Genomic DNA, 22,693 nt, shown 5'->3' with positions numbered 1-22,693 from the left:
CCACCCTCAGGACCCCGTCGTCCCAGGACCCAACCCGTTATTCTTGGAACCCCTGCTGGTCTCAGGGACCTGCCTTCACCCCGGGACACCCACCATCCCTGGGACTCTGCTGTTCCCAGTAACCACCATTGCCGGGCCCTAGCACCCCTAGGCCCTGTGACCCTGCCAGGCCCCCTTCCACTCGTACTTCCAGATACTGGCCGTATTCTGGTCCTGCGACCCCTGCCCCTCCACTCTCATCAGCGTCTCCTGGCTCTGTGACCCCTGACGCTGCCACCTTGGCCAGGATCTCCCAGACCCAGTGACCTCTTCCACCCCCAGCATCCCTGTGACCCCTCAGCCCCTGCCAGGCTCCCCAGACCCCGCAACCCCCAGCCTGGCCAGCCCGAGGACCCCCAGACACTACCATCTCCCTCCATTTCCTCCTTCCTGCCCCAGTGACCTCCTCCCCCAAGTGCCCCATCCTTCTGGGGCTGAGACCCCCAGAGCCCCACCAGACTCCCACCTTGTGAACCCAGGACCCCCAGTGACTCCCAGCTCTGCAGTCACCCAGCTCTGCGACGCCCCATCCCACAGGCCTCCTTTCGAAAGGCGGGGGGGTGTTGGTCCAGGCCCCATCCCTCTGCCAGTCTCCAGGGTGCAGCACCCAGACTCCTGGGTAGGGTGGGAGTGATGTCAGACAGCGTCCTGCCCACTGCTGGTTCCTCTGCCCCTGCTCGCTGGGGGGTGCTGGGGAGGGTTCTGTCTGGGGAGGGGGGCTGCAGGGGTTCTCACCACTTTGCCTGGAGTGTCCCCCAACCTGCTGTGAGGGTCCTCCCCACCTTTCTGACGTGTGGCCTTTATTTAACTTGTGCCTTTGAGATTCCTCTTTCTGGCTTTTTTTGGTTATTTATATACAACTGGGTCTAGATTCCTGTCCAAGGAAGCTTCCAGGCCCGTGATGCGGTCCCCCGTACCTCCGTGCCCTGTGTGTGTGTGTTGTGGCCCTCCCACCTCTCCCGCAAGCTGTGAGTAGGGGTCCAGTTGATGTGTCACCTGTGAGCCCCCAGCCTCCGTCATGCCTTTCTTGTCCCACATTCCTGCTGTGTGGACCTCCCAGATCGAAGGTTCTGGTTCTTTGTCTTTTCAGCCTTTGGGTTGTTATTTCATATGCATTGTTGACATTTTACCTGTAGCGATCAGGTAGATGACTGTACCGTGAGTGACCCTGGGTTCTGCTGAGCCTCAGTTCCCCCCCACCTCCCCACCCCCCAGGACCTGGGACTGACCACTCAGACACCTCCTTCCCAGGGCCACAGGGAGGGTGGACCCTGTGACCCAACCAGGTCCTTACCACAGTGGCCTGGGGCTCATCCTCCATATAGGCTGGCTTACAATGCAGGTGGGGATGTGAGCCAACGCATACAGGAAACACCTCGCAGCCTCACTGATGGAACACGGACAGGAGTGGGGAAAATTCCTAATACCGTGCGCCATGCTCCCGGGCTGGACCTAACTCCCGCCTCTGTCCCAGGTGGGCTGGATCTGGGGACTTGCTTGTAAAGAGTAGATTGGAATCCCACCTTGCGGGAACCCGGCAGATGCCACCTCAGCCAGGTGGTCAAGGTCGACCTCAGGGTGATGTCCTGGGGGTGTCAGGGTCCCCCTAGAAGGAATCAATGAGAAGGGCACCTCACCTCAGTGTGCTCCACCCCAAACCCTTAACCCCAGTGTAGTGGGTTGAATGGTGGCCCCCGACAAGGTGTGTCCACATCCTGACACCCAGAACCTGTGAACGGGACCTTATTTGGAAAAAGGGTCTTTGTAGATGTGATTAAGAGTTTCAAGAAGAGATCATCCTGGATTATCTGAACGGGCCCTAAATCCAACAAGTATCCTTATGAGAGACAGAGGAGAGACCGAGAGAAGACGGCCATGTGACAACAGAGGCAGAGATGGGAAGGACACACGGCCGCAAGCCCAGGACACCTGGGACCCCAGAAGCTGGAAGAGGCAAGAGGGGGACCCTCCCCGGGACCCTCCGGGGGCAGCACAGCCCTGGGACACACTGACCTTGGACATGCGGCCTCCAGAACGTGAGAGAGGAAATTCCTGTTCTTTCAAGTCACCCAATTTGCAGTAATTTGTTAGAGCAGCCCCAGGAAACCAGTACACCTGGTCCTATCGGAGAAAATACCAGATAAACCCAGCTTGGGGCCATGCTGCAGGACGCCAGCCAGTCCTGGGAGGAGCCTGAGGACACAAGTGAAAGCCACGTGGCACCCTGGATGCGGGCCTGGGGCGGAGAGCATCCTGAGCTGGTGACTGGGGAGCAGGGCCGAGCCGGGGAGGGGCTCGTGCTAACTTTGAGGAAGGCCATGGGGTCTGGACCCCCCATTTCCCAGGACCCAGGCTTGGGGTGGTCTCAGGCTGGGGCCGTGAATTCTGGGTACAGGGTGACCCGGGGCGTGGGACACAGGAGGGCCTGGCATGAGTGATGGCACCCGGACAAGTTCGTACCTCACTCGGAGCCTCCCCCTGCCCCACGCCCCCAGTCGCCTTAGCCCCACCCCCTCGCCCTGCGCGGCGTTTTGACAGCTTTCTCCTCCTAACTTTCTCTGCGACTGCCGTCATTGGCTTCCTGTGAGCAGGAGTTTTTTTTTTTTGTGGCTGAGTCACAGCTTGTGGGATCTTAGTTCCCCAACCAGGGATTGAACCCCGGCACCTGGCAGTGGAAGCGCGGAGTCCCCGCCACTGGACCGCCCCAGGGTTTTGCTTCTCTCCCTCCTGCTAGGCCCAGGAAAATGCCTGGCACGGCAGGTGCTCAGGAAACCCGTGAGTCCACTGTCTACGCTCGCGCTCGCGGGGCTCCCTCTGAGGAAATACCGAGCGTCTTCAGGGTAGCACTGTGCACAAATCGGATGGTCCCACGTCAATATCTAAAATACCTTTATTCATCTATCACAGAAAACTTAGCAGTGCAGAGAAGTCCCAGAAGTGGAGCAGTCTGTGTCTGGGGTCCCTTCTCCTTCATCGATCTGTGTGTGCTTAGCCCAGTAACACGTTTTTTGATGACTGTGGCTTTATGGTGGGTTTTGAGAACTGCGTGGCTGTTCTTCCCAGTTTTACTCCTTGTCAAGACTTTTTTCAGCTCGTCTCACACACTTAACTCTTCCAGAATCAATCATCCATCCGTCTGTCCCTCCCTGCATCCAACAGTCATTGAAACAGTGCTGACAGAAGATATCTCTTTCCCTGTGGGACTTACCTTCAGGTAAATTTGCACCAGCAAAGTTTTGTAAAGAGCCAGATAGTATATAGTATCAGCAGGCCACAGGGTCTCTGTCCCAACTGCTTAATTCTGGCATAGCAACACAAATGCATTAAGACAGAAATGAATGGGTGTGGCTGTGTGCCAATAAAACTTTATTTACAAAAACAAGCGGTGGGCCAGATTGAGTCCCAGGGCTGTAGTTGACCAGCCTCTGCCTCAGTGGTTCCTTATGATCTTTAGAATCAATTTATCAAATGCTAAAGGAATTGCCTGGAGGGATTGGTCTTTGCAAAGATACAGGTTGGGAGAGCTGACAGTTTAGAATACAAAATATATCTGGGAACGTGTTTATCCAGGGCGTTTTTGTGAAACCTTAGGAAAGTTTTGTAGTTTATTCAAATAGGTCTTGCACGTATATTGCTAAGTTTCTGATTAGTTTTTGTTTGTTTTTTCTCTGTTGTGAGTAATTTCTCCATTGTATTTTTTCTAGTTGGTTCTTGCTGGGAAGCTGTAGATTTTTTGCACATTTATTTTTATCTATTTGAACGATTTCTTTCTGAACCCTTCTTAGCATTAATAATTGCTCCACTGATTCTGTGGTGTGGCACTGTCCAGTAGACTTTTCTGTGATGTTGGGATTGTTCTAGATCTATGCGCTCCAGTCCTGGCCACTAATCACTTGTGGCTGCTGAGCACTTGAATTGTGGCTCTTGCAACTGAGGAACTGAATCCTTTTTTTTGGTTTTGTTTTTTTGGACACACTGCGTGGCTTGTGGGATCTTAGTTCCCCAACCAGTGGTTGAACCTGCGCCCTCGGCAGTGAAGGCGAAGAGTCCTAACCACTGGACCACCAGGGAATTCCCAAACTGAATCTTTTATTTACCTTAATTTTAATTTAGATTTAAATAAGCCCTGAATTTAGAGTTTTAAGGGAGACAATCACGTTATGGGCAATTAATTTCTCATTCTCTCTCATATTTCTGCCTCATTTTTTCTGTTCTGATTGCATTTCTGACCACCAGGGGCATTGTTCCGTAACAGAGGTGTTTTTCACAGTTCAATGTGATAGTTGATACTGGTTTCTGACAAATCCTTTTTAATACAGTAACAAGTTTCTTTCCATCCCTTGTTCACTAAGAGTTTCCATGAAGTGTGGGCATGGGATGTTATCGAGTGCTTTTAATGGATTTTGGTTTGTTTGATCTGACAATTGGCCATGTAGAAAATTATGCATTTGTGTGACAACTGCCATAGCCCAGTTTGGGAGCACTTTTGTCACCCCCAGAAGCCCCTTTCCCCACTCCCACCCTGATCCCTGGGCAATCACTGACCTCCTTCTTTCTCTCTAGTTTTGCTATTTGTAGAAATTTCATAGAATTAGAATGATAGAATGTGTAGGCTTTGGTCTGGCTTCTTTCACTGAGTGTGCTGTTTATAAGGTCCATCCACACCGTTGTATCGGCAGTTCATTTCTTTGTATTGCTAAAGTAATTCACGTTACTGCTGAATTCCATTGCATGGATGGACCATGCTTTGTCCACTCACCAGTCGATGGGCATACGGGTTATATGGGTTATTTCCAGCTTTTCATTACGAGGAATCATACTGCCGTGAACATTCCACATTCGTGTGGAACTATGCCTGTGGAAGAACTGCTCCTTTTCTCTTGGGTGAATACCTAGGGGTCGCATGTTGGAATTACAGGGTAATGTGACATTTTAAGAAACTGCCAAACTGGTTTCCAAAGTGGCCGCCCCATTCCCCACCCCCCACTGGTGCCCGAGGGTTCCAGAGTGTCTTTGGCCTCATAGGTGAGTTGGGAAATATTCCCTCCCCCTCTCCTTTCTGGAAGAGTTTGCATGGGGTTGGTATTATTTCTTCTGGGAATGGGCTTTTCTGTGTGGGAAGATTTTTAAAATTATTTATTTATTTATTTGGTCTCACCAGGTCTTCGTTGCAGCAGGCGGGCTCCTTAGTTGCGGCTTGAGGGCTCCTCAGTTGCGGCAGGTGGGCTCCTTAGTTGTGGCATGCGAACTCTTAGTTGTGGCATGCATATGGGATCTAGTTCCCTGATCAGGGATTGAACCCAGTCCCCCTGCATTGGGAGCGCAGAGTCCTATCCACTGCACCACTAGGGAAGTCCCAGTGGGAAGATTTTTTTTTTTTTTTTTAATTGGCTGCTTTGGGTCTTTGTTGCTGTGCACAGGCTTTCTCTAGTTGCGGCGAGGTGGGGCTGCTCTTTGTTGCAGTGCGTGGGCTTCTTGTGGCGGCTTCTCTTTGTTGCAGAGCACAGGCTCTAGGCACGTGGGCTGCAGTAGTTGTGGCACGCGGGCTCAGTAGTTGGGGCGTACGGGTTTAGTTGCTCCGTGGCATGTGGGATCTTCCCGGACCAGGGCTCGAACCCGTGTCCCCTGCATTGGCAGGCAGTTTCTTAACCACTGCGCCACCAGGGAAGTTGCGGAAGATTATTAATGAGTAGTTCACTTACTTGTTATGTGTTTGTTTAGATTTTCTCTTCACCAGTGAGTGTTGGCAGGAAGTCTTTCCAGGAAGTCGTCCATTTCCTCTAAGTTGTCTTAAGTTGTTGGCATAAAGTTGTTTCAAAGTTCTTTTATCACCTATAGGGTCTGTAGTAATGTTGCCTTTTTCATTCCTGATTTTGGTAACCTGTTTTTTTTTCTCTTGGTCAGTCTAGCTAAAGTTCTAGCAATTGTTGATTTCCCCCCCCCCCCCCCCCCAAAGAGTGACCTTTAGGTTTCATTGTATTGTCTCTATTTTCCCATTCCCAGTTTCATTAATTCCTCCTCTCACTTTTATTATTTTCTTCATTCTTTGGGCTCGATTTGCTCTTCATTTTCTAGATTCTTGAGATGGAAGCTTACCTTGCTGATTTAATTTTTTAAATTAATTAATTATTTTTTGGTCATGCTACACATGGCTTGCGAGATCTTACTTCCTCAACCAGGGATTGAACCCAGGCCCCGGCAGTGAAAGTGCCAAGTCCTAACCACTGAACCACCAGGGAATTACTGGAAGCTCACCTTGCTGATTTTAGATCTTTATTTAATACATATATAATGTTTACTTCTAAGCACTGTTTTAGCTGCATCCCTTACATTTTGATGTGCCGTGTTTGCATTTTTGTTCCAGTTAAGATCTTTTCTAATTTCCCTTGTGTTCCTTCTCTGACCCATGGGTTACTTAGAAGTGTTGTTTCATTTCCAAATATTTGGGGATTTCTCAGAGGTCTTTCTGTTGTTGGTACGGAGTTTAATTCCTCTCTTTGGAGAACATGCTTTGACTGCTTTCAGTGCCTCTGAGTATCTTTGTTTGGCCTTGCATGTGGTCTGTCCTGGAGAATGTGCCATTGCGCCTAAGAGCGTGCATTCTGCCGTGGTTGGGCTGAGGGTTCCGTAAAGGTCGCTTGGCAGCACTGTTCAGTCTTCTGTGTTCTTGCCGATTTTGTCTGGCCGTTCTGTCAATTGTGGAGAGTGAGGCATCAGAACCTCCAACGATAATTGTTGGATTGCCTCTTTCTCCTTTAACAGTCAGTTTCTGCTTCGTGTAGTTTGGGACTCTGTTGTGTATTCATTTTTACTGTTACCTGTCCCCATGTACTGACCCTCTGTTCACATGAAACGTCCATTGTTCAGTAATATTCCTCATCTTCACGTCTGTCTTTTTTTTTTTTTTTTTTTTCACGTCTGTCTTGTCTGATATCTGTGTAGCCACTCCAGCTCTCTGGTGGTTTCCGAATGCAAGGTATGTCTTTCCCCACCTTTCTCCTTTCATTCCCTTTGTGTGTTTGAATGTAAAACTTCTGAACCCGTGACATCCATCTGTCCCATCTCTGGTGACGTGAGCCTTGGTCATGGGGTAGATTTCTCCACTGGATGTCACCACTGTCTCCTTGTAAATCACCCTTCCCGAGGGATACTTTGGGACTGTACAGACATCCCATTTCCCCCTCCTGCTTTGCCCGCTGGTGTATGGTGGTTCCTGCTGGAAAGAGTTATTTACTCTAGCACCTGCCATATGGTGATTTCCTATTTCCGTAACTCCCTCTGCATTTGTTAACTGGGGTTCTAAAAGGAAGAGCTGTCCCTTCTCCCTTACTCATCCATTTCTTCAGTTATATATTTATTTCATCATGGACTCATGGATATTGATTTTATCCTGGGGGTCATCATCCGACACGAACATTATTTTGTTGTTCGTATCGTCCCAGATTTGGCTCCTGTGTCCGTTCAACATTTCCCTGTCATGTTGGAGCGTGTTTTTACTTTCTGGCGCCACAAGATACTCCAAGCTCATCTTGTCCTTCCCCTGCCCCAGCCCTGCAGTCAGCCATTTCTCCAAGGAGCTCTGGTTCGTTTTAGTGGAAAACGGTATTTAGAAACCAAGACTTGGGTGCTGGGTGTGCCCGCTGCTGCTGGGGTGTTGTTGTTTAGAGACCTTTTTAGCAGGTGGGGTGAGGAAATGTACCAACACACACATATCTCTGTTTATTTGTGTCTCTCCACCCGTCTGTCCATCTGTCCATCCGTCCACCATCCAGCTACCTGTCTAAAAGCCACGAGATCATCTTGATCGCTCTGATTTCGGTTCAGCCCTCCAGAATTTATTCCAGCCCCCCCCGCTTATCTATAACTGTTTTCTCCCACGATGAGGACCCTGGCTCTCATTCTGCACACGTCTACTTGGTAGCACAAACCTAGATATGTAGAGTAGTTTCAGAGCTGCTAACCCTCTCCTGTGAAAAATACTTTTACTAAGTAAAGCACAGTATTTGTATGCAGTTCTTTTGGCCTTTAACCTGTTTCCCAAAGCTACTTAGCTGGCCTCTTCTTCCCTGCCCCTTCAGGGTAGTATGTCATTCTTTCTTTTTTTTAAAATTTTTAAATTGTGGTAAAATACACATACCATAAAGTTCACCCTCTTTACCCTTTTTAAGCGCACAGCTCAGTGGCATTAAGCACATTCACATTGTTTGCAATGATCCCCACCATCATCTCCATAACTTTCTCATCTCCCCAAACTGAAGCTCTGTCCCCATGAAACACTGACTCCCCCTCCCCCAGCCCCCCGCCCCCCACCCCTGGCCCCACCATCTACTTCCTGTCTCTGTGGATCTGACTCCCCCAGGGACCTCCTGTGAGTGGAATCAGACAGTGTGTGTCCTTCTGTGTCTGGCTTGTCTCACTGAGCATCACGTCCCCAAGGTCCATCCACTCTGTAACATGTGTCGGAATTTCCTTCTTCTTAAGGTAACTAACATTCCTTGTATGTATGGAGGGACCACACTGTTCATCCGGCATCTGTCCATTGATATTGGACAGATGCCTTTGGCTGTCTGTGAATCGTGTCTCTGTGAGCACTTGTGCACAGGTTTTATGTGGACGTGTGTGTTCGTTTCTCTCGGGTACGCAACTTAGGAGTGGAACTGCCGGGTCAGACGGTAACTCCATGTTGAACCCTCCGATGAACCCACTGGCCTGTCATCCAGCGCTGCTGCACCCTTTATGTCCCCACCCGCCCTGCACAAGGGCTCTGATCTCTCCACATCTGCAGCAACTCCGGTCATTGTCCGGATTTTCTATCCTAGCTGGCGTTTCCTAGTGGGGGTGAGGTGGTGTCTCATGGTGGCTTTGATTTGCCGTGTTCACCGTCATGTTTTTGAGGATGGATGGATAAGGGAGGGTAGAAGACTCCTGGTGGGAGGCGAGCGAGGGGCCGGCGGGTGAGGCTGTGGGTGGAGGAGCCTTGGAGATGTTCAGCCCGCCTTCGACCCAGTGGCCTTGCCAGCCCTGGGGTTTGTCGCCACGTCCGCCGAGGGCACTGAGGGTGCATACAGCCTGGCATCCGGGGCTCTGCACAGACACACAGGCCCAGTTGGGCCTCCTCTTACTTCCTGCCAGTGAATCGTTGGGGAAAGTTTTCCCCGCGGGAGATCAAGATGCTTTGTTTAATCTAGAAAGAAAGGAGGAACCGGAAGACACTTTATTTATGGAGAGTGTGCGTGGGGAAGTGCAGTGAGGCTCCAGGGGCCCAGCTGCGGTGGTGAATGAGCGGGGCTTCGAGGACGCGGTGGGGCAGCACAGGGCATGAGCACCGCCGCTGGATGGGCAAAGCCGCACAGATCTGTCCTCTCTCAGTTCCGGGATCCAGAAGCCCAAGGTCAGGGTACTGCAGGGCCGCGCCCCCTCCAGAGGCTCCCGGGAGGGTCCTTCCCGCCTCCTCCGGCTTCTGGGGCTCCAGGCTCTGCCTCCGGCAATACGTAGCCTCTCCCTGTGTGTCTGGGTCCACATTTCCCTTTTATAAGTCATTGGATTAGGGCCAGCCCGGATTTGGGTGGCCTCATCTTAATAAATGGCATGTGCAAAGACCCCGTTTCCAAACAGGGTACCATCCTGACGTTCCAGATGGACATGACTTTGGAGACACTGTTCACCCCACTACACTCACACTCGGTTTCCCACCTGGCCCCCATCGCTGGTCTGGCCTTTGGGGTGCCGTAGAGCCCCGGGCCAGACTGGGGACCAGACAAGGGCCTGGCGGGGCCGGGAGCACCAGTCCACGACGGAGGAGTGGGTGGGAGGCGGTTCTTTTCGTGGAGAGTAGGGGGCCGCCCGGGTGGGGCTCGCTGGGAGCGGTGGGAACGTCCCCTGGGCACTGGGCAGAGGCCGGGAATCGGGCTGTGGCTGCCGACTCCAGCGGTTCCGCAAGGGGGTGGCCTCTCAGAGCCCTGCGTGTGTCACCGTGGGGACCCCGGGAGGGGCTGCGATGTGGGGCCTTGCAGACCCAGAGGACAGGGGCTCTGCAGGGCCGCCCCGGGGTAGGCTGCTGTGGGGCGGGCCCTGGGGACCGCGGGTGCACAGCACAGTGGGCGCATGATGCCAGGCAGAACCTGCAGGCCCCCATGGCCACCCATGTCTGGATGCTCCCTTGGCCTCCACGCCCTTCCCCACGGGCTCAGCCCGATTCAGGTGACCCCGCCAGGCCTTTCCTGACTGCGCCTTCACAGCCCTGCGTTCTCCTTCCTGCCCCACTGTCAGGCTGTCCACACCGTGGACCCGTGGCTGCCTTCCTCCAACAAGGCCAGGGTCTCAGTGCCCACAGCCCCAGCACGGGGGCTGTGTGTGTAGAGCGAGGAGGGAGTGATGAAGGAGCGGGTGAATGAGGGAGGCAGGGAGTGGTTGAGTGAGTCACTGAATGAATGAATGAAAGGATGGGGTGAATGACGAATGAATGAGGGAGTGAATGAATGAATGAATCAGTGGGTGAGCCAATCAGTGAGTGAAGGAATGAGTGAGTGAATGAATGACGGAGGGAGGGAGTGGTTGAGTGAATGAATGATCGGGTGAATCCGTGAGTGAATGAGCAAATGAGCGAGTGAATGAATGACGGAGGGAGGGAATGACGGAGGGAGGGAGTGAATGAGTTGCGTGGGGAGGGCATGAGCTCTCTGCCATAAGCCATTCAGCCCCTGGGGAGATGATTTCGCTTCTCCGGCCTCTGTTGCCACCGATCCACACGTGCTGCCTTCTCAGTCCTCAGGGCCTTCCTAACGGAAGCATCCAGGGCAGGATGCTCTGGGCACAGCATCTGCTGCAGGTGCTGGCTGGGGTGTCACTGCTGCGGGGACACTCGCCTTCCACGTCCTGGGGCCCCGACAGCCCCCCGGGCTCGGGCGGTGGGGACCGGTGGGCCTCGCGAAGGGTAACCGGGTCTTCTCTGACACACCAGGTTCGTGCTGGCCGTGGGCAGCGCCGTCTTTGATGCCATGTTCAATGGGGGAATGGCCACCACGTCCACCGAGATCGAGCTGCCGGACGTGGAGCCCGCTGCCTTCCTGGCACTGCTCAAGTAAGATTTTCCAGGTCCTTCACGCCCTGGGGGGAGGGACAGACACACCTGATGTTTAAAAAAAATAGAGCCCTGGTGACATTGCCTCCAGAGCCCCCAGCTCCCTGGAGATTTCTAGAACTCACCTCCTCAGTGAGGGGTGGGCTCTGGACGCCCCCCCCATTTTCATTTTTGTATCTTTAATATCAGGATGTAATTTGCATACCATACAACTCATCCGTGTGAAGTGTACAATTCAATGACATTTAGTATGTTTACAGAGTGTGCAACCATCACCTCTAATTCCAGAACATTCCATCACCCCCAAAGGAATGGCATCCCCCTCCCCCAGCTCCTGACAACCAGGAACCCACTCTCTGTCCCTGTGGATCTGCCTGTTCTGGACGTTTCCCATCAGTGGGATCACACCCTGTGTGTCCTTCTGCATCTGCTGCTCCCACTGAGCATCGCGGTTCCAGGTCCACCCACGCTGCAGCGTGTGTGAGTCCCTAAGTTTTCATCCTTTCAAGAGTTTTTGAAGAAATAGCCTGAGGCAAGAATTTTAAATTCCACCTATATTTTTTCTTCCTGGGTTTCAAATTTTTTCTCAAGGACTTTAAAACAAATATAGTGGATGTTGGGGGTGGGAGTGCCGCCCACAGATTGCAACTCCACCGAGGAGGAGGCCGGCGAGCTCTGTGGAACTCCCATACACCTCCCTGCTCCGCGGAGCACCGTCTTCCCCTGTCCGTGGTGTAAATGGTCTGGGTGGCTTGAAAGGTTATCCCGAACAGTCAAGACAGCTCTTCAGATGTGGAGCTTATTTTTTTTCCCCTTCTGATTATAAAAATGGCATTGGCTCACAGAAAAAAAGGGAGAGAGAGAGAAAAAGGGAGGGTGAGAAGAAAAGAAGAGAAAAGAAAGCATAAGGAAGAAAATGGAGTGAACCTGCCTCTCAGCACCACGGGGGCGGGGCCCACGGGCGGGGCGGGGCTGGTTGCTCCCATTCATATCGGGTCCCATTCATATCACGTGCTCAGAGCGCCCCTCCCCACCCACTGTGTCGTCATCTCCTTTTTTCCTCTGGTGTCTGCAGGGTGTAAACTGGTTCCCTTCAGCTCCATCTAACAGTGTTGAATCCTGTGGGCTGATCACAGCACTTTGTGGAATAATCTCACTCCTCTGTCTTTAGGCAACTTTTCAGATGGTCCCTCAGACCAGGGGCCGCAGGCTGCCCCGGGGTGGGTGGGAGGGTAGGGGCTCTGTCTCCACAGCTCCCTGCCGACATTGCAAAAGCAGCCTGGAAGGATTTGTAAACTGTGGGCAGGACTGTGGGCCAAGGAAACTTTATGTACAAAATAGGGGACAAAAGCACGGTGAGATATCACTTCACACCCACCAGGGTGGCTATTATTAAAAAACAAACAAACAAAACGACTTGTCTCGAGGAGGTGGAGAAATTGGCACCCTCGTGTGCTTCTGGTGGGAATGTGAAATGAGGCAGCCACTGTGGAAACAGTGGACGATCCTCAAAAGCTAAACATAGAATCACTATGTGCTCCAGCAACCCCATTCCTGGGTACATCCCCCAAAGAAGGGAGAGGTGGGGGCTCGAAGAGAGATTTGCACACCCGTGTTCACAGCAGCTTGATTCACAACAGCCAAAAGGTGGGAACACCCCAAGCGTCCATGAACAGTTGAGGGATGAACGAGGTGTGATCCATCCACACACCGGAATATTACTCAGCCTTCAAAAGGATTCTGGAATTCAGTAACACATTAAAAGGATCATACACCATGATCAAATGGGGTTTATTCCAGGGCTGCAAGGATTTTTCAGTATCTGCAAATCAATCAGCGTGATACACCACATCAAGAGGTTGAAGAATAAAAACCATACGATCATCTCAATAGATGGCAGGAAAAGCTTTTGACGAAATTCAGCACCCGTTTATGTCATAAAGGATTCTGGCAACTTCCCTGGCGGTGCAGTGGTTAAGAATCCACCTGCCAATGCAGGGGACACGGGGACACACAGAGCAACTAGGCCCGTGCGCCACAACTACTGAGCCTGCGCTCTAGAGCCCACGAGCCACAACTACTGAGCCCATGTGCCACAACTACTGAAGCCCGTGCACCTAGAGCCCGTGCTCTGCAACAAGAGAAGCCACTGCAATGAGAAGCCCGTGCACTGCAACAAAGAATAGCCCCCGCTGGCCGCAACTAGAGAAACCCCATGCACAGTAATGAAGACCCAACGCAGCCAAAAATAAATAAATTAATTAAAATTAAAAAAAAAAAAAGGATTCTGACGCTTGCTCCAACAAGGATGGACCTTGAGGACATGATGCTTATTGAAATAAGCCAGATGAAAAAGGACAAATACAGTGTGAACCTACTCACAGGAGGTCCTAGAGGAGTCACTTCCATAGAGACAGGAAGTAGATGGTGGGGCCGGGGGCTGGGGGAGGGGGAGTCGGGACAGAATTTCAGTTTGGGAAGATGAGAAAGTTCTGGAGATGGATAGTGGGGATGGTTGCACAGCAATATGAACGTACCTAATGCTACTGATAAAAATGGTTAAAATGGTAAATTTTATGTTATATGTATTTTACCATAATTTTGAAAAATGTAAAAGTCATATCTATAAAAAAAATCAAGACCCCAAACAGGTGACGGGTTGCAGTAAGCCAAACCCTGCCTTAGTCTAAGCTTGGTGAGATGTGGGGTGGAAGGCTGTTCTCTCCGTCTCCCGCTCCATCCCTGTGTCTCTCTGTCTCTCTCTCTCTCCCCATATCAGCTTGGGTTTTGGTAACCAAGCTGCCCCCCCGAGAGGGTGGACACTATCTCCACTGGCATGTGAAGGGCTCCCCCATCTCCCCGCACGTGTCTCGGCCTGTCCCATTACCAGGTCCCCCTCCGCACTGCTGCCATGGGTGGTCGTCCTGTCCCCTGACCCCGCCGGCCGCTGCTGTTCGGGCTTCCTGTGCATTCTCAGGGGAGTGAGTCCCAGGAGAGGGGGGCCCCTTCCAGGAACGTGCTCTTTGGGCGGCTCCCGGTTGGGCTCCTCTACCCCGCCCCCAATCCCGTGTCCATGGTGCCCGTGGACGGACACTCGGGTGGTTTCGCGTGGATCGCGCTGCTGTGAACACGCGTCATTTCTCCTGGACGCAGAGGGGTGAGCTGCGCGCCCAGGGCCGCCTCTGAGGCGCTCCCACCAGATGGACCAGGGTTGTGATTTCTCACCATCTCCCCGTGGTTTTGTAATCGACCCTGACTTCTGACCCACATGTAGAGTCGGCCCGATGGCGAGTGGTCAACACATCCGGTATCTGCGATTCCGGCCGGCATTTCTGGTCCCGTTAGTGGTCGGGCATGGCAGTCGGCTGTGGCGGGGTCGGGGCGGGGGGGGGGGGGGGGGTGGTGGTGCGGAAGCCTCTCCGCGTCCCGGGGCAAATCCCGTGCTGCCCACGGAGGAGCCGGACAGAGGCCTACCTGCTGTGTAGACTCGTTTCCAGGGTTTACCTGTGGGCACTCCTTTTCCCGGGTAACTGCCTTTGCGGGGTCACATCCACAGGTCAGAGGGCAACCGATGCTAATTCGGTTGGTTCCTCGGGCCAGGCCGGTGGGTGGGGCTGGGCGGCTGTCCTCATGCCGCCGTCCGCTCCCCCCCCCTCAACCCCGCTCCAGGTTTCTCTACTCGGACGAGGTTCAGATCGGGCCTGAGACGGTCATGACCACGCTGTACACCGCCAAGAAGTACGCGGTGCCCGCGCTCGAGGCCCACTGCGTGGAGTTCCTAAAGAAGAACCTACGGGCGGACAACGCGTTCATGCTGCTGACGCAGGTACGGGACGGGGGGTGCAGGTGTGCAGGTGCGGGGCGAGGCCACAGGGGGCGGGGCGAGCAGGGCTGCGGGGCGGGGCGAGGGCGCGAGACCCGCTGGGGAGCAGGTGCTCCGGGTCTGCGCAAGGATGCAGGTGCGTGGGTGCGAGTAAGGACGCCGGGGCAGGGGAGGACGGATGGGGGAATTTCGGAGTTTAGGCGCCGCTTAACTCTTGCGCCCGGGTGTCTCCCTCACTTCATCTTGCCCTTGTCCCTGCCCCTGGTGGCACCGCGGTGTTTCCCTGGTCGCCTCTCGTGCAGTGCACCTTGTTGGCAGGCCGGCCTCACAACAGTCATTTACTAAAGGATTCCCGTTGGCGTTTTGGTGTCCTTGTGCAGAGCTCAGGTGTGGGGGGAAAGGCGTTCCGTACTAGGTTTCTTGGAGGGGGACCCTTTGGGGTTGTCCGGTCTGACGGTCTGTGGCGGTCCTGGACCACTGTGGGGGCTGGGAACCTGGCGGGACGGGGCAGAGCCCGAGTGTCATCGTGGCTCCACAGACCCCTCGCTGAGATGGCACCTGGGCCTTGGCCCCGTCTGCTGAGTCGCTCTCAAGGGCCAGAGCCTGGACGGTCGGGTGGGGACCGGCTGCTCCCGGCCATTTGTTGAGAGCTGCAGCCACGTGGGGTGTCCTAGCCTCCTAGCCAGGCCCTAGGCAGAGACTGATGCACAGGGGTGTGGGCGTCGAGCTGCCCCACAGGTTCTCCGTCCCCGGCCCCCGCCCCGTGTGCGAGTTCTCGGTCAGAAGCACAGCGCTGCTGCGTCCCACGGGTCCTCTCAGCCGTCTCCCCCGGGCTCCTGCCTGCTGCAAGGGGCGACTGGGCCCGCCTCCAGCCTGAACCTCTAGGCGCCCCAGCTTTTGAGGTGTAGGCCTGACCCCCGCCCCAGGCAGTGGTTACTGAGAGTCTGCGAACCTCAAGAAAGAAGATCCCTCTGGACCCTCGGCCCAGGATTTGAAATCTGTGCCCGGGACTTGAAATCTGTGCCCAGTCTGGAGCCAGGGTCCATCCGGCTGGGTGTTGACAGGCTCTCTCCCCCGCAGGCGAGGCTTTTCGACGAACCACAGCTCGCTAGCCTGTGCCTGGAAAACATCGACAAGAACACGGCCGACGCCATCACTGCAGAGGGCTTCACAGACATCGACCTGGGTAAGGCCACAGGGCCGGGGAGGGCTCGGTGGTCACATGCGTCCCACCGAGGCCCCGCCGCCTGCCCCACTTTGCTGCTGCACGGGCCATGGACAGCCTGGCCGCGAGCCGGTCAGAGGTCATCCCCGAGGCCATGGAGGCCGGCGCTCGCTGATGGCCCCTCCCCTGCAGACACGCTGGTGGCCGTGCTGGAGCGGGACACCCTGGGCATCCGCGAGGTGCGCTTGTTCAACGCTGTCGTCCGCTGGTCTGAGGCTGAGTGTCAGCGGCAGCAGCTGCAGGTGATGCCTGAGAACAAGCGGAAGGTTCTGGGCAAGGCGTTGGCCCTCATCCGCTTCCCGCTGATGACCATCGAGGAGTTTGCTGCAGGTAACGGTCATGGGGCGCCGAGGGAACGCTCAGGAGGGGTGTGACCCCAGGGACCCTGCTGCGTGTGACTCAGTCCCATGACCCTCGGCCCGGCCACAGCGGGTCAGGTGCTGGCCGTGTCCATGCGGGAGCCTGGACTGGCTCAAGTGGGTGAAGATGGAATGACCCCCAGATGCCGACCCTCCCGCGTCCCAGCCTCTCCCACCCCCACGTCTCGGGTGTCCACACGCACGTGTCTGAATGTACCAGGCCCCTGAGGGTCCCGTCTGGGGCTCAGGTCCTGGGAGCTGGGCTCTGGTGCCCACGTCCTTGACGAGCCCCATGAAAGGGTGGGCAGTGTCTGGGACTGTGGGCCGCTGCTGCCGGGCCTGGGCTTGGGCCCAGGTGGGGTTGGCCCTGACCCTGCCTCTCGCGCTGGGGCACACTCGGGTCTTGGGGATGTGCAGCAGCGGCAGCGGTGGCCAGCTTGGCGACCCCTCCCCTGGGCCTGGGCCTCCCCTTCATGTCATTCTCATGGCCGGTGCCGACCACGGTCCTGGAGCCAAACTGGCCTGGAAGGTTCTGGACGGGGCTCCGTGATGCAGGCCCGTGGCGGGTGCACCGCTGTCCTGCCTCTCCCCGGTCCGTGCTGCCCCTGCTCCCACCCAGGCTTAGGGCTGCCAGATTTAGCAACAAGAGCAAACAATTTTTTTTAGTGTAAGTGTGTCCCGTGCAGCAGCTGGGAGACGCTTATCCTAGAGATCAGCCCTCTTTGATCTGAAATCAAGGCTTGACTGGGTGTCCTGCATTTTATCTGGCGGTCCACGGTGTTCCCTCAGTGCTGGGGCGAAGCCTGAGAGGCTGTCTCCACACTGGGGGTCACTCATCCGTCAGATACTTAGCACCTCCTGGGTACCTGGCCTTGGCAGTACAGCAGTGACCGAGGCAGCCTGGGCACTGCAGACATGGGGCCGGGTCCTACTCTGGGGGGGGCCGTCCTGGGCACTGTGGGGTGTGGAGCAGCCTCCCTGGTCCCACCCCCTCGATGCCAGGAGCACCCCTAGTCATTTTTCTTTAACAGTGTGAGGGCTTTATTTTTTTATGTTTATTTATTTATTTTTGGCTGCGTTGGGTCTTCGTTGTTGCGCGCTGGCTTTCTCTAGTTGCGGCGAGCGGGGCTCCTCTTCCTTATGGGCACAGGCTTCTCAGTGCGGTGGCTTCTCTTGTTGTGGAGCACGGGCTCTACGCGCGTGGGCTTCAGTAGTTGTGGCTTGCGGGCTCAGTAGTTGTGGCTTGCGGGCTCTAGAGCGCAGGCTCAGTAGTTGTGGCTCACGGGCTTAGTTGCTCTGCGGCATGTGGGATCTTCCCGGACCAGGGCTCGAACCCGTGTCCCCTGCATCGGCAGGCAGACTCTCAACCACTGCGCCACCAGGGAAGCCTGCACCCCAGTCTTGATCACAGATGTCCTCAAACATTGCCCAGTGTCCCCTGGGGGGCAGGATGCCCCGGGTGAGAGCCCCGAGCTCTAGTGTTGAGTTGTCTTGGCCTAAGACATCTGCATGAGCCTTGCTGGACCCCTCTCCAGCCCCGTTTGCACCCCCGAAACCACTCTCCTCATAGGCCACCTGGCCGCCAAATCATCCGGGGTCTCAGGTCTCCTAGAAGCGCCACCCCTCACCCTTGGCCCCCTCGCCACTCTCCCATGATGGGCCTCCAGGCCAGAACAGCCCACCACCCCTCAGCTTGCAAGTGCCTGGGATGAGTGTGTGTGTGTCCAGGGCTTGTGTGCTGGGCCTCTGGCCTTGTCCCTCTGCAGCATGGCCTGCGAGGCTTCAGCTCTTTGTCACTCAGTGTGTTGTAGAGAGTTCTCCTGCTTCTTATGTTCCACTTGAAATTACAAGAATGTAGAAGTTTGGAAAAAAACTCCCCCAAAGACTCCCCTGGCTCAGTGTGTCACAACTGAGGTCTGATGTATTTTTCTTTCTGTATTCTCTATGCGGAGATGTAAAAAAAAAATGGTTATCTGTATTCACTTTTATTCATTCATTCATTCGTTCATTCATTTTCGGCTGCGTTGGGTCCTTGTTGCTGCGCGTGGCCTTTCTCTAGTGCTGAGCGGGGGCTACTCTTGGTTGTGGCGCGGGCTTCTCACTGCGGTGGCTTCTCTTGCTGCGGAGCACGGGCTCTAGGCGCGTGGGCTTCAGTAGTTGTGGCGCACGGGCTTAGTTGCTCTGCGGCATGTGGGATCTTCCCAGACCAGGGCTCGAACCCGTGTTCCCCGCATTGGCAGGCGATTCTTAACCAGTGCACCCCCGGGGAAGCCCTGTGTTCACTTTTGTATCTTAACTTGCTCTTGTGATCCATGGAGCCCTCTTGCCCTGTTGCTCGGACCTGCGTGCCTGTGAGCTGTTGGGGCAGTGGGCCGGGTTGTGGCTGACCTGCGCAGAAATGAGCTCAAAGCAAGGGTGGTGCCGTAAGGCCTGCGTCAGGCACCCTGTCCCGGTGCAGGTGGCGGGCAGAGGCGTGTACAATCCTTCCGCACCACCTGTCTGCCCCACGCGCTGCCCCCTGTCACCAGCTCATGGCTACATCCAGGCCCCCGCCTCCAGACTCCTCTCCAACTCTGGGCCTCTCTTGGGGGCTGGCATCCCCCGTCTGTGTAGGTGGACGGGCAGGGCGGCGGGTGCTCTGTGGAAGAGCAGTGGTCCCCTGGGGTGGTCCCAGTGGAGGTGGGGAGGCCTGGGGCAGTGAGGGGGATTTTGCCCGATTAGCCAGCAACTCAGAGCATTGGCCCCATGTCTGCTTCGGGTCCTTCCCCAAACGTGGCGGAAGGGCCATCCCCCCGCGGGGGTGGTTGGACCGGTGATGTTCTGCAGAAGAAAGATGCTGAGGAGTTGAGAGGCTGGGTGCCATGCTTTCCAGTGTCTTCTGCGTGCTTGGGGTCTGCCCAGCCTTCCCTACCCGCCCCTGTGCCCTCAGGGCCCGCACAGTCGGGCATCCTGGTGGACCGCGAGGTGGTCAGCCTCTTCCTGCACTTCACCGTCAACCCCAAGCCACGCGTGGACTTCATTGACCGTCCACGCTGCTGCCTCCGCGGGAAGGAGTGCAGCGTCAACCGCTTCCAGCAGGTGGAGAGCCGCTGGGGCTACAGCGGCACGAGCGACCGCATCAGGTAGGTGCGGGCCGGGCGCAGGGCCGGGAGGCGCGGGCAGCGAGCACAGCGGCGGTGGGGCTGGGGGGCTGGGGTCCTCCGTGGGGAGGGGCGGGCGCTGGACGGTCGAGCTAGCTCAGCATCTCCCTCCTCTGACGGGTTCAGGTTCTCGGTCAACAAGCGCATCTTCGTGGTTGGCTTCGGGCTCTACGGCTCAATCCACGGCCCCACCGATTACCAAGTGAACATCCAGGTACCGCTCGCCTCCAGGCCCTGCCCCTCCACATCCCACCGCGTCCCTCTCAGTCGAGGGTCTGCTTGTGTTTCCCCCAAGGTGGCACGAGTGTTCTGGAGTCTGGGGGACCCAGGACGATGCCTCCCCACTCCTGCCACTGGCCTGCTTCGCGCAGGTCACGGGTCGGACCCCCCCGCTGCAGGGCCTGGAGGTGGGGCTCAGCCCTGGGCTCCAGGCTCCTGGGGGTTCTGCGGGTGGGCACAGGGGCCGGGGCGCCAGAGTTAGCTGTGCCTGGCTCCTGGCCCACAGATCATCCACACAGACAGCAACACGGTCCTGGGCCAGAACGACACAGGCTTCAGCTGTGACGGCTCCGCCAGCACCTTCCGAGTCATGTTCAAGGAGCCGGTGGAGGTGCTGCCCAATGTCAACTACACGGCCTGCGCCACGCTCAAGGTGTGCCCGACCCCAACCCTAGCCGTGCCCCTGACGCCCCACCCCACCCAGGACCGAGACCCCAGCCCTGATCCCTGAGCCGAACCCGGGACCCCGACCCCTAACTTGATCCTGACCCCTGAGCCAAACCCGGGACTCTGACCCCGAACCTGACCCCTGAGCCGTACCCAAGACCCCAACCCTGAACCTGACCCCTGAGCCGTACCTGGGACCCCGACTTGGACCCTGCCTCCCAGTCCATTGCCCACCTCTGACAACGTGGGGCTAGGAGCGCGCAACCCTGCGTCGCAGCCGTGGAGGGCCTGCTGGCTGCGCCGGGTCAGGATCCTGCGCCCTGTCCAACGCAGCACATCCATCCTGACCCGCCGGGCCCCACCCCGCAGGGCCCGGACTCCCACTACGGCACCAAGGGCCTGCGCAAGGTCACCCACGAGTCGCCCACGACTGGGGCCAAGACGTGCTTCACCTTCTGCTACGCGGCCGGGAACAACAATGGCACGTCCGTGGAGGACGGGCAGATCCCTGAGGTCATCTTCTACACCTAGGCTGTCCCATCCCACGCCACACCCGCTGCTCCCCCTGCCTCGGTCCCGGGCGCCAGGAGGGCTCCTCTGTTCCGAGGTGGCGGATGGGCAGGGCAGTGGGAGACAACCCCTCAGGACTTGGGGGGCAGGGCCGGCCTGACCCTGCCCTGAGCCGAGGGTCCGCCCGCTGCCCCTGCAGCTCAGGGTTGCCTGACCAGCTGCCCGACCATAGGATTCGTGTAAGGTGTTGCCTCGTGTTTGTTTCAGCTGCACGTGGCAATGCATCTTGGATTCCCGTTTCTCTGGTAGGAGACCACGTACGGGGCCCCTAGCGGGCCTGGGTCCTGCATTCCTCTGTTCTGTTCACTGGGGACACTCAGACCACCCTGACCCACCCCTAGGATGCGGGCTCAAGCCCTCCCGAGGTCCTGCGGGCCAGCTTCCTGCCAGCCCCAGGCCCAGCCCGTGGGCCCAGTGAAGGACCATCCCTGTCCAGCCCTCCTGGACGGCCCCTCCCAGCCCCTGCAGCTGTGGACATGGGCGGCAGACCCTGTCTGCCTGGGAAGGGCGAGGCTGCGGGCCACACACGGGGGCCGCATCCCAGCTGGCCCACCTGCACATCCTGTAGCCCCACTCCCGGCCCCCAGCGAGCACTCTGCACAGAGGTGCTGGAGGGCACAGCCCCTCCCTGACCCCCAGGTACTGTCCCCTCCCCACCCCCATGCTTCCACCTGGAGCCTGTGTCCTCCCCGAAGCCATGGAAGGTGTGTCCTCACACCACACCCCAAAATGTTTTTTTTTAAATAAAGGAAAGAAACTTACCGGCCCTGACCCACGTGCTGCTTCCCAGCAGAATGGGCCCCTGGCAGCTGGAGACCTGGCCCTTCTCACTGCATCTGTTTCCCCACCGTTAGAGGGGCCAGCTGGGCTAGGGGGCCCACAGGAGGGGCCATCTCCTGACACAGACTTCTCACCTTCGGGGCGTCCAAATCACGCGGGGCTCCACGTGGGCTGCGGACCCTCCCCGGACCCTCTGTCCTCTGCACAAAACCCTAGGGCTCCCGTTGTGCCCCTGCTGTGCAGCGATCAGGGACCCTGGGCAGGGTGGGCAGAGCCACCAGCAGGTGATGGCCACGCAGTGGGGCTGTGTGTGCCCTGGCACTTTCTGAGGATGTCAGCAGGGCCCCCACTGCAGTGAGCCATGCAGGGATCTTGTCAGCTCTGCCCTCTGGACCTGGGGCTGCACCCCAGAGCGGCCCTGCTGGCTCTGCACCAGGGGAGTCCCCTTGCATTCACACCCCACCCCTGGCTCCTCCTTCTGTGCAGTGAGGACTCTTGGGTGCAAGTAACAGTTTACACCCGAGGTGGCCCAAAGGAGGATGTGGCATCTTACTGTTCCAAGGCAGGGACGATCCAGACCCGGGACTGGGCTGGCTGCCGAGATCCACTGTGGCCCTCAGGCTGTGTCACCTCCTGAGACCAGCCACACTGCAGGCAGACCCCAGCTGAGGGATCCACGGGGTGGGGGGCCAGGCCTTCCACTGTAGCCCCCAGAGCAGTCTGTCCTGGAGGCCACTGCAGTTCAGGGCTGCCGCCTCAGGACAGGATGACAAATGGTGTCAGATGAGGGCACAGCTGGGGCACCCATGGCAGGTGGGCATGAGTAGGAGCAAAGCCTGGCAACGAGATGCAACAAGATGGTGGGGTTGTCAGAATAGCCCCCGAGACATCTGCGTCCCACTCCCAAGACGTGTAGCTATGTAGGGTCACAGTGACCTGCCAAAAGGAACGTGCAACTCACCCTCTGGAGAAAGACGGACAGTATAAGCCTCTACCAGCTGTCATGACAAT

General features: G+C 56.4%; 1 protein-coding gene across 1 annotated transcript; it reads left to right on the top strand.

The window, feature by feature from the left end:
- Positions 1–2,883: 2,883 nt before the first annotated feature.
- BTBD2 (BTB domain containing 2) lies at positions 2,884–21,663 on the top strand. Its single transcript, XM_027085645.1, has 9 exons — positions 2,884–3,253; positions 11,000–11,119; positions 14,789–14,945; positions 16,023–16,128; positions 16,300–16,497; positions 19,456–19,648; positions 19,793–19,880; positions 20,172–20,318; positions 20,702–21,663. The coding sequence occupies exons 1-9, from the start codon at positions 2,901–2,903 to the stop codon at positions 20,861–20,863; spliced, it is 1,524 nt and encodes a 507-aa protein (XP_026941446.1). The 5' UTR covers positions 2,884–2,900; the 3' UTR covers positions 20,864–21,663.
- Positions 21,664–22,693: the final 1,030 nt, after the last annotated feature.

The sequence above is a fragment of the Aethalodelphis obliquidens genome, unplaced genomic scaffold (assembly GCF_003676395.1).
Source record: "Aethalodelphis obliquidens isolate GAN/ISIS:26980383/991018 unplaced genomic scaffold, ASM367639v1 scaffold53, whole genome shotgun sequence".
NCBI lineage: Eukaryota > Metazoa > Chordata > Mammalia > Artiodactyla > Delphinidae > Aethalodelphis > Aethalodelphis obliquidens.
This window is presented reverse-complemented; position numbering and strand designations above follow the sequence as displayed.

What these genes read in the sequence shown, in the direction of transcription:
- BTBD2 (XM_027085645.1), top strand. Translation starts at nt 2,901, where the DNA reads ATGGTCCCACGTCAATATCTAAAATACCTTTATTCATCTATCACAGAA. An exon ending in GCCTTCCTGGCACTGCTCAA is followed by an intron (nt 11,120 to 14,788) that starts GTAAGATTTTCC and finishes ACCCCGCTCCAG; the next exon opens with GTTTCTCTACTCGGACGAGG. An exon ending in CTTCACAGACATCGACCTGG is followed by an intron (nt 16,129 to 16,299) that starts GTAAGGCCACAG and finishes CCTCCCCTGCAG; the next exon opens with ACACGCTGGTGGCCGTGCTG.